We start from the raw sequence: 11030 nt of genomic DNA, 5'->3' as shown, positions 1-11030 counted from the left end.
AAAGATGTTAAACAGCACAGGTCCTTTTGGGAAGGCATTATTAAGTCCCCCGATCCCATCCATGGCCTGTAAGACCTGTACGTGGGCTTTGTTAGCCACATGCTCCCTGGATGAAGCAACTGGGGTTTGACCACTGCCTTTTCAGGGGTCTTTACGGATTAGCACCTGTGCTTTGTACTGCCAGGGATGAATTCATGGATGATCCCAACAAACACAGCTGTAATCCACATTAGGTGCCAAAAACATCTTTATTAGCAAAGTGTACGCTAAAACTCCAGAGAAAGAGATGCTCACAGTTTTACTACTCTCAAAGGGAGCTCGATACATTACTTGAGGAGGCAGCCTAGGACTGTCACAGCATCTAACCGAATGGCAAGGCGGCAGTGCTAAGTGGGCTTCTCCTACGGGGGATGCTGTGGGAGTCTGCCGGGGAAAGGGCTGGGGAGGAGGAAGCATCTATCAAACCTTTATCAAAAGAGAGAAGCTGGGAGGAAGGTCTGGAGATGAGGTGTTGTCTTTCCGGGATTGTGCTTTTTTTGAGTTTTGTGCTTTATGCCCACGCCAGTGACCAGTTGGGTTTATCTGGGGAGTTGTGGAATGCGTGTCGGAGTTTGCAAGGCGCGATCAGCCTTGCTGGAGAAGTCAGTGCCCTAGGACTTGTGCTGAAGCATGCTGCAGTGGCAGGGGCTGTTGGCCCCTAGTTTCTCAGTGGCAGTCACATAGGACAAGGAAAGCTTGTGTCCTTGTCCTGGGCTTCCCACCTGCAGCTCCCCCAGTACCACACTGTGGAGATCTCCTCCTCCGGTGACTACCCTTTCTGTAATGCCCACAGGCTCCGCTGGGCTAAGCCCAGTACCAATGCAATGGTCCCTGCTCCAAAGAGCTGACAGCAAAGTGGCCTCACAGCTAAGAGCCGTGGATCTGCTCTCCTCCGGTCGCCGTGGCTTGTGCTGTTCTCAAGAGGAAGCCTTGGCAAGGAAGAGGTGGTGGGTACCATTTGGCCTAGCCAGCTTGTTGGTGGCCATAAGAAAGAACTGCTCTGGGTTCACTATAATGTGCAAATGAAACCTACTCTATGGGAACCGCTGGAAAACGTTGACCTTGGAAGCCAGCCACTCTACGCTTTCTTTCACGGTGGCAGAAGACAGCTACAAATTATACCCCTGAGCCAATGGCATTGTCCTCCGTCTTACCCTTGCAGTCAAAATCAACATCAACTGACCGAGCTCGCAGTGGAGGTTCCTCTTGACTTGCTTCGCAGCCCCCACATCTCTAACTTCCAGGAAGCACTGGGTCGGAGAGGTGTCTCTGAATGTCCTGGTGCTCGGAAGATGCCTCCAAGTGCTCAGGGAGGGAAGGGAAACGAGAGCCCCGGAAGAGTCCCTGGGTATTTGGTGCCCTTTGGTGGGGAGGCTCTGGGTTCGGGAGAGGTGGGGAATGGTGCTCCTGCTCGGAGTAGACCGTCATGGTTTCGTCAGACGCCACAGTGAGGTGCATCCCACTCGACAAGGAGTCCCTGGATTTCAAGTGGAACTTTTCTACCTCCGTGTAGCTCGGGCTCTGGCGGGAAAGGAGGAACCAGTTGGGTTACAACAAAAGCAAAACAAAGTAGCCATGCTCTCTCCTCATCCCCTCAGGCTCCAAACCCCAAAATGTTATTTTTTGCCTGAGGAAGCCTCAGAGCAAAGGAACCCACTCCCCTCCCTACTGATGGGGCAACCTGGTAGTGCTGGAGATGATAGACTGTGCCCTGAAATCAGAGATGCAGCGGGCAGAAGCATCTAGGTAGTTCTACTCCCATTTCAAGACCCCTGGGCTTTGCCTGGACCCACAAGTGCTGGGCTGTACTTGGGGTACAGGGAGGCTGAAGGGAACCTCTGGCCCTCCGGGACCCGTCTGCTCCAGGAAAAAGGAAGCTCAGCCAGTGCTGAGCCAGGAGGGATGGTCTTACCTGCTCTGGGGTCATCGTCTCCTCATCCTCCAGCGGTGCACAGGGGGCGAGCGGCTCCAGACTCCGTGGGAGGATGCCGTACATGGCCAGGTTGTGGGAGGACGGCGAGATGGGGCTGTATGCGGGCGGCACTTGGGACAGCTGGCGCTGCAGAAGCTGGAGGATTATATTAATGTCTGATGACATCCTGGACTCCAGCCTGGGGACAGAGCAGCCCACTGTTAGTGCAGTGCATCCCGCTGCATCCCACGAGAGCCAGACCCGTGGCTGGGCAGGGGAGGCACTGGGGAGGAGGTGCCAATTCAGCTGCCCGAGGGTGATGATGCTTTGCCTGGTGCTGCTTGCTGAGGGTTTTAGAGAGCTCCCAACCAGCACTGACACAGGGAGATCGATCCTGCCGTCTCTCCTGCCGCACTCGGTCATCCCCTGTCCAATTTTTTTGTGAAGCCAAACTGGGAACTAGAGTGGGGAACTGAACAAAGCTATGGGGGGGGGGGGGGGGAAATTGCAATGGTTAGTTTTAATCTGGATGAATTCTCCAGGCCAGCTGCCTGTGCTGACAGATGGGAGCAAGGCAGGTTGGTGCCAACCATTTTTAACTGAGGAATAGAAGGAAATGGAAAAGTAAAATAAGTCTCTTCCTTCTGCCTCGTCCTTGAAATGAGCAGCTCTGGCAGGAGTGGGCACAGCCCCCCTTGCAGGCAACGGTCCTGGCAGCACTTACAGAGTGGATGGGAGATCCAGGCCCTGCTGCCGGGGATGGTGCATAGGCGAGAGACCAAAATACGTGTGTGGGCTGTGCGGTGAAGTGAGTTTATCATGGGCAGCAGCCGTGGGCGGGAGAGCCAGCCGCTCATGTGGGCGCTGCCAGGGGCCTTTAAACCTCCATCTCCGGTGTGGGCTCTTGCTTCTCCTTCAAAACTCATGCCTTTTTTCTTATTTAGAGGGCAACGTGCACGGGGCTTGTTTGCTCGAACAAGAGGATGTTTGCATCTCTGCAACAGGAAGAGGAGGCCTGCAAAAGGCTCAGGTCGTGAGTGGTTTCATGTCTGTGATTGCATCGAGTTTGGAGGCAGTGGCAAAGTGGCAGATCCCAGGGGTGGTGGGACAGCAGCAGATGTGGTGCTGGGCTGCAGCCAGGGCCAGGACTTGAACTTTGAGAAGCTGCTGCATGTGCAGAGTGCTCTCACCACCTCTCCAAGGAATGCAGTGTCCCAGGGGATCAGGGGTGGCATCTGCTGCACACAGAGCCCACGGCAGCCACCCCTGGAGAGCAGGAGAAGGTGATGGGAGCCCCCCTGGGTGCTCTCCAACCCTGTGCCCCAGGGACCTACCCACCTGCTGAGCTGGGCTTGCAGGAGCTCCAGCCTGGACTCGATCTGCCCTGGTCTGTAGTCGCTGTGCTGGCGGATGTCCTGCGAGCTGTGTACCAAGGAGATGTGTTGCAAAGGCTCCGGGTGTTGATTTGGCCTTCGGTCCTCCCAGAAGGTGAACATGTTGGGGATGTCCAGGGGGGTGGCTGGAAGGAAAGGAGACATCTCATCACTTCTGTCTTGCATCCCTCAGCCCCACTGGCCTGAAGTTGCTCCAGAGTCTATAGAATACACCAGATTTTCATGGAGAGCCATCAGCCTGACCTACATGGTGCTCAGGGAGAGTCCATCACCCTAGCATCTGAGGTGCTCATGGACAGTCCGTCACACTGGCACCCAACATGCCTATGGAAGGCACATTGCATTGGCCCCTGGAGGCAGCCCCAAAGGGATCCCTGGTGCTAGGAGGAACTGCAGGGCATGACAGGGACAGAGCAGATATTACGGGGGACAAAAGGCAGCAAAGACCCTTGGCCACAAGCGAGGCTCCCCTCAGATTCCTGTGAATTCCTTGGCTCTGCACCAAGACAAGGCCACTGTACCCAAGCACCCCTCACCACCCTCCTGCCAGCTGTGGGTACCTGCGTAAGACTGGCTGCTCTCTGCTGCCTGCTTGCCAACCTCTGGGCCGCCGGCGCCGGTGGTGATGAGGCTGAGCGTGGGCAGAGCAAAGTCATCCTTTTTGGATGTGGTGAAGGGCTCAGCTTTCATAGGGCTGCCAGTCTTGGCCTCGTCGTCGCTGATCTGGGAGCAGGGAGTGGTGCTGCTGCCCAGGTCATCCCACTGGTCCTTACTCAGCGGGTCCTGCGGGTTGGTGAGCTCTGAGTAGGTGTGGTATTGCTCTGCATCAGAGATGCCCGTGTCTGGGTCTGTAGGGCAGCACAACAGGTTAATTTGAGGAGTACCACACATGGCAAAGTCAGCCCCCATCTCCTCTAGGGTGCCTGTAGGGCTGGAGAATCCTAAGGAGAGGGAGGGAGAGAAGGCAATATGGGTGGCCCCATGGTGGGGACACACAGGCTGGTCTGCAGGGATAGAGGCATCGACAGCCACCTCTGCTTCAGGGCACCTGTCAAGCCGGTAATTAAATGATGATCCTGCTCCCCAGCCCTGCAAGCCAGGCTCTGCCGATTCTGTGGGACTCACCAGGCTTGTTGGGCTGGCAAAGGGAGTTCTTGCGTCGGCGTGCCCGCCGGTAGGTGCAGTCATACTCCTCACTGAGCGGTGAGCGGGGAACGCTGTCTGCCTGAGGGATGAGAAGGGCTGGTCACCAGGGAAAGGGTGCCATGTCCTGTCCCTGGGTGCCATGACCCTGGGTGCAACAGGGGCTAGGGCCCATACAGCATCCTCCTAGGGCTGGTCCCCATCCACCTCTGTCTCTCTTCTGCCCTGTCCCACCCAATGACACCTGAACTGGTTGTGGAGCTCAGGGGATCCTAGAGGCTGGCCTCAGTGCTCTGAGACTGAGCACTGAGGATGTCAGGGCCATGGGGAGGGAAGAGCACCCTGGGATGGGACAGGACATAGAGGGAATTTGACTTCCTTTTCTGTCTTTCCATGTGTCTCTGAAAAAAGTGTCAGGAAAGGTCAAAATCCAGTCATAAGTTCAAGAGTCAAACAGTAATGACAAAAACTCTCCAAACCTTTCATGGATTGCAAACATGGTTATTTTAAAAGGAATGTTCAGAGGAAGCTTGTACCTAACTGCTGACATCCTTGCTTCAGCCCTCCCATTTGCCAAATTTAAGGCATTGACCACATCCCTCCCTAGGACAGCCCTGGCACTCACATCTCGCAGGTTGAAGGTTATCTCTAAGTTGCTCCAGAAGTTGTCAGAGAAGGCTGGGTACATGTCCAAGACCTCCAGCAGGTCCTCCCGCTGGATCTTGTGCAAGTCACAGTAGGTCAGGGCCCTCACGTCGGCATTGGACTTCCCTGGGCGAGCGTAGAGGCTGATGGGCTCCCCAAAGATGTCGTTCTTTCCTGTGCCAAGAGACAGCTCATTGAGGGGAGGTGGGCACCCACACCAGCTCCAGATATACTGGACCAGCAGACCCCACTTTGGGGCTCATGATCAAAGGGATGTCCAACAACCCCAACCCTGATTGTGGATACTGGGGATTATGCTGTGAAAGCCATCACTGATGGGGAGACCAAGCCAGAGCAGAGGGTCATCAGTGATGCCTGGGTAATGCTGAGCCATGCCCCGCTCTCCTCACTCTTTTGTGGCCTCTTCCTGCCATCTTCCAGGAGCCTCCATTCCCTGTCCACTGGTGTGGTGACCAGCCAGAGGTTGAGGAACAGCCCTCCCTTCTCAAGGACCTGCAGAAGTTCTTCACCCCTCACCTGCCACCCTCTGGTCCACTGCTCATTGCCCATCACCCTTCACGCATCCCTCCTTGCCCATCACCCCTCGGTGTCCCAGAAGGAAGGACTTTTCCACCTAAGATGGCCACCACAATGTCTTCCCGGAGAATCTCAATGGAGCCCCTGGAGATGAAGTAGAGTGTGGTGAGGACATCTCCGTAGTGCACCAGGGTGTCTCCAGGCGGCGCATGGGTTGTCTTGAACTTCATGGCCAGGGCGCGCAGGCAGCCTTTGCTGGCTCCTCGGAAAGCCTTGCAGTTCTGCAGCAGCGTGCGGTTGAGGTGGAGGCAGATATCTGCCTGCAGGCAGTCGGGAAAACCCTTCAGCACCTGCAAAGAGCAAGGGAGAGGTGCCATCGTGACACTGTCCCCGGGAAGTACCGCTGTGGCAGCGCTAGGAGGCTGTGTGACACACGGCGTGACATGGTGGGACCAAATGGGGAGCCCAGGAAGCCAAAGCTGGGGACATCTGATCTTCTCTTGGCCGATGCCTGCCTGTCCCTGGCTTGTACTGCATGTGGCCAGGGATGAGAACACGCCCAAGCAATAAATAATAATAAACAGATCAATCTGTTCATACCCACTGGTGGCATATCCCCCTTTTGATCGTTACGCCCACTAATCTTGGCTGAATGAGAGCATAAACTGGTTAACGAGGTGCTGTCCTAATTAAACAGCACCTGCCTGAATGCCAAGAAGCAGCATGGGCCAGTTGTGTGCAGCAACAGCTAAATATACCCGTGGCAAATACCTCACATTGAACAAAAGCTAAATCTGAAGGTAAAATCAAGGTAAAACTCGCAATATAGAGAAAGCTGCTGCCACCAATGGCTCATGGTGCCAGAGTAAAATCCACCTGGGTTTGGAGTTTTCTGGAGAGCAGAATATGGCCCCGGGGTCCCCCTCTATTCTCACTCTTCTTGCTGGTGGCCAAATCTGGGATAACCAGGCTGGGGCTGGCAAGCATGGCTCATAGCTGGCTCTGACATGATCTCACAGGCTGGCGGCAGTGCCTTAATTTCCCTACTGGGAAATCAGGGGTGGACCAATTGATCGGGCCGTGGGATGATTGATTAGATCATATTGCATCTCAGCAGCATCCAGAAGGAATCGGTGTGAGCGGCAGCACGTCCAAGCTGCAAGCTCAGCTCATCACAGGGGATTTGTGACCTGGGTTTGCACTAAGCCAGGAGAACCTGTGCTTGGTAGGGTGCCACGGCTTTGCTTCTAGTTATTGCCACCGATGTCCAGGCCAGGGTGCCTCCTCCATGGAAGAGGTTTAATCCGATGCTCTCCCAGCAGCAAATCCCCAAATGCTGCCTAGTTGTTTAACGAGGCAGCAGCAGTGGAAGATGGAGAGGTTGAATTCATTCAAATCCACGTCCCACTAGTGCCCAGGGATGGAGAAAGATCAAGTCTTAGGAAAAAAGGGGGCATGAGCTGGGAATGAGCAGCCTAATGGCCTGCCCAGGGCTGAGAGACAGGGAGTACCAGGTCCCATCTCTCTCTTTGCCTCATCCTTTCTCATTCCTTTCTCTGCCTTGCAGCCAGCTGAGCCAGCACGTTTGTGTGCTGGACCCCGTGGCTGTGACCCGAGTTCTGCCACCCCAGCCCCAGCCTGGGACTCCCCAGCTGAGCCCCCTCCTCACCACCGTGGTGCCCCAGTGCCATCGGCAGAAGCCTCCCCGCCAGGCTTGGCGACACGGTGCCTCTCCAGAGCGGCTCCGCCATTGATCCCCCCTTTGCTAACAAACAGCTGCCTCTCAGGGCTCTAATTAAAATGGATCGAGGTTTATTTAAATGCCCTCCTTTCCCTGCCGCCGAGAGCGGGATGCACTTTGCTTAGCAACCGGCAGTGTAGAGAGGAGCTGGATCGATACCGGCTCCACAGCTCTGTAACACCAACAGACACTGCCCTGAAAGTGCTCGGCACCGATGGGGGCTCTGAGCTCCTCACCAGCACGCCGGCGCCAAACCCGCTCTCCGGCCAAGAAATGCCATCATGGCCCTGGAAAATGTCTGGATAGGTGTGGAGGGAGAGGAGGAGAAAAGGAAACACGGGGCAGACAGGCAGACAGACTCCTAAGTCTTCTGCCTTCTCTCCGCCGTGGTCTAAGGGATGGAAAGGTTTGGGTGGACCCAGAGATTGACTCTGTGTCATTCAGGACAAGATGCCGTGAGGACATGGGGACTCCCCAGCCCGCACTCACCGCATTCATGTCGATGCCGTTGGTGTAGGACCAGGCATGCTGGAAATACTCCTCCAGGCGCTGGCGCAGGGGGTTGGGGATCTGGTGGAAGCGGATGAACTCTTTGACCCGCAGCATCTGCGTGTGGTAGCGGGCTGTGCCCGAGTACAGGCGCTGGATGATGGCAGAGACGTTGCCGAAGATGCTGGCATACATCAGAGCTGCAACGAGAGGTCAGGACTCAGCAGGACATGGGGACATGCATGTCCAGCTACCTCAGACCTGGAAACAGTAGATTTCCAAACCCCTTATCACCATGAACCTGAAACCAGTGGGTTTCTGAAACCTGTATTTCTATCTACCACTCCATCCATTTGTCTGTACAGAAGAGGCATAGGCAGAGGGAAATGCTCTCTTAAAATCCCACGTGCTCTCCCCTTTTCTCCCCAGAACAGGCCCTCCAACCTCCAAAGCAGGGACGGGGACAGCGGGACACACGCAGGCACTCACAGCCGATAAGCATGACACAGATGGAGAAGATCTTCTCAGAGTTGGTGTTGGGTGAGACGTTGCCAAACCCCACGCTGGTGAGGCTGCTGAAGGTGAAGTAGAGGGCAGTGACATATTTATCCTTGATGGATGGGCCAGAGGAGAGGTCACTGTCGTTGTAGCGCTTGCCGATCTGGTCACCCAGGTTGTCCAGCCAGCCGATCTTGTGCTCCATGTAGGGCCGCTCCACGTTGCCAATGGCATACCAGATGCAGGCCAGCCAGTGGGCGATGAGGGCGAAGGTGCACATGAGCAGGAAGAGCACGGCTGCTCCGTACTCAGAGTAGCGGTCCAGCTTGCGGGCCACGCGGACCAGGCGCAGCAGCCGGGCGGTCTTCAGGAGGCCGATGAGGGTGGTGGTCTGCAGGAGAGGAGGTGAGAAACCTCAGGGACAAGCAGGGGATAAATCTAGCCAAAGAAAGGCACGTCTTCTGCCTAGCCACGCTCCCTTTGAAGGATAAAAATATAAAAATGCATTTCTAGAGCATGAATCAACTTGTGCTGGAGGTGACATCTGAAAGAGGTTAGATGGATCGTGCCACAGAAAGGGCAGTTTCCCTCCAGTGACCATAAAGGGAACAAGTCCTAGGATTACAGGTGAGCAAGCGAGAGGAGCCAAAGCCAACCCCATGTTTCCTGATGGGTCCTCACCTTGCCAACCGTTACTTCCCAAACAGCCACCTTTCACCCCACCCCACAGGCTCTCAGCCGACGTGGGGCCTCCGCATAGTGCAGTAACGATAGGAGCTGTGCCATTGTCAACATTTTGAGTTCAGCTGGCAATGCAAAACCAAATTTGGCCTCATTGGAATGTGGGGCCAGTCCCTAAACTGAGCTCCCAGCCTGCTTTGCTGGGTCACCCCCAGAGGGGAGTGGGTCCAGTTAGACACTACCTTAGCACATGCAGTAGGGTCGGTGGGGCTCTCTGACCCTACTCAATAAAACCCCAAGTCCAAAATGCTTAACAAAAACATGTAATAACACCCTTGCCCATCCCTCTGACTGACCAACCCTCTCCTTGGAAATCTAGCTATCTACTGCTTTTATCAACCCATATCCCCCTCTTTCTCTCCCATACTTCTTTCCCCATCCATCCATACATCCCCTCCTGTCCCGATGGACCTCCAGGGCCTGCCTGTACCTCGTCAGAGCCGGAGCGGAAGATGAGCAGGTCAAAGGGGATGGCGGCAACCATGTCAATGAGGAACCATCCCTTGAAGTAGTGGATGGCGATCTTGCCAGGGTGGCTCACCACCTCGTCATTGATGTTGACATAGGTGGTACGGAAGTTGATGACAATGTCGACAATGAACATGATGTCCACGATGAGGTCGATGATGTTGAGTGGGTCACAGGAGTAGCTGCAGTCCCAGTGCTTCTCCTCCACCTGCTCCTCGTTGAGCAAGAAGGCCGCTGAGTAGGGGGTGAAGACGGCTGTGTAGATGACCAGCAGAAGGATAAGCCAGTCCCACACGGCCTTGAAGGGACTGTAGTGCAGGATGGTCCATCGGTGGATGCGTGGCGCCTGCAGTTTGTACTCAGGAAGGACGTCAGCGCCCAGGGACAGCACCTGCCAGGACATAGGTGTGAGGATGACAGGAGACCAGGAGAGAGGTTGGATAAGGCCAAAAGCCAGGTAAGGGGCTCCCATGTGCTGGTAGGGCAGTGAGGAGCATGCAGTTGGTTTCCTACACCCTTTTCACCTTTGTGGCCTTCATGTGTGTTTGTCCAGGAGGCCACAAGCTGAGTTGCACACAATGCCTGACACCAAGTTGTCATCTCTAGCGGCCAGAACACCCCTGGGGCAAGTGTTTACCCCCCTTCATGCCTTTCAGACCCTCCCACACTGGCAGGGATGAAAGTGTCTCCTGTCATGCCTCCTTGTGCCTTCAGCTCTGTGTCACCAGCCCGGGAGTTGCTGGGTGTCCCTGGCAGGGGGCTGTGGGGACAGCTCTGGGGACATCCCTTTGCTTGGGCCACCCTCAGCAAAGCCTGGCCTCGGGCAATGCCCATTTCTGAGCATTCCTGGGGAGGGGGTGACCTGTGGCCACCAACGTGCAAACACCATCTCATGCACACAGACACCCTCCCATATTGTCATGTGTCCCCAGGTCTGTCTGCCCACATGGTGACAGGCTCCCACGGCACCAGTGATTCCCCACATGTCCCAGGCCTATCCCATCTCCCCCCTCCAGGACCAATACCAGTTCCTGATGAGCTCTGAAGCCACCCTGAGGACGCAGTGCAAGGCACTGGGGACCAGGAGGGTTGTCCTGCTTTGGGTGCTGAGAGATGGTGGCATGAAGGGGCTTATTTGGAGCTGGGGCTGCCGGATCCTCCCTGCCTGCCCCTCCACTCCGCTGTCCCCCGGGTGTCCCTGTGGTGCTGGCCACCAATGCCATCTATGGAGGTGGGCGAGGGGTACCTCAGTGCCCTCTCCCGGCACCAAGACCCCAGCTAAAAGGGTGCTTTTTGCTGGGCTGTGAAGGAGAGGAGGGAGGCCACAGTGATGAACACCACCACGACTGACAATAGATCAGGAAGAAGGGCCTGATCCTTCCTGCACTGACACCCAGCTTGTTCAAGGGCATCCCAAAGGCTC

The 11030-nt window shown here is 55.7% G+C and overlaps 1 protein-coding gene across 1 annotated transcript in view; it reads right to left on the bottom strand.

Annotated features, from left to right (window-relative positions):
- Positions 1 to 1272: 1272 nt before the first annotated feature.
- KCNH6 (potassium voltage-gated channel, subfamily H (eag-related), member 6) overlaps positions 1273 to 11030 on the bottom strand; it is a 28517-nt gene continuing 18759 nt past the window's right edge. The window contains exons 6-15 of the mRNA XM_010159734.1: positions 9570 to 9998; positions 8390 to 8789; positions 7901 to 8100; positions 5768 to 6020; positions 5114 to 5307; positions 4471 to 4570; positions 3906 to 4193; positions 3290 to 3470; positions 1952 to 2150; positions 1273 to 1560 (exon numbers count right to left, since the gene is read on the bottom strand). Coding sequence (XP_010158036.1) covers positions 1273 to 1560; positions 1952 to 2150; positions 3290 to 3470; positions 3906 to 4193; positions 4471 to 4570; positions 5114 to 5307; positions 5768 to 6020; positions 7901 to 8100; positions 8390 to 8789; positions 9570 to 9998 — 2532 coding nt within the window. The remainder of the gene's footprint in view (positions 1561 to 1951; positions 2151 to 3289; positions 3471 to 3905; positions 4194 to 4470; positions 4571 to 5113; positions 5308 to 5767; positions 6021 to 7900; positions 8101 to 8389; positions 8790 to 9569; positions 9999 to 11030) is intronic.

This window comes from Eurypyga helias, unplaced genomic scaffold, assembly GCF_000690775.1.
Source record: "Eurypyga helias isolate BGI_N326 unplaced genomic scaffold, ASM69077v1 scaffold18619, whole genome shotgun sequence".
Taxonomy (NCBI): Eukaryota; Metazoa; Chordata; class Aves; order Eurypygiformes; family Eurypygidae; genus Eurypyga; species Eurypyga helias.
The sequence above is the reverse complement of the archived record's forward strand: the minus strand, read 5'-3'. Positions and strand labels throughout refer to the sequence as shown.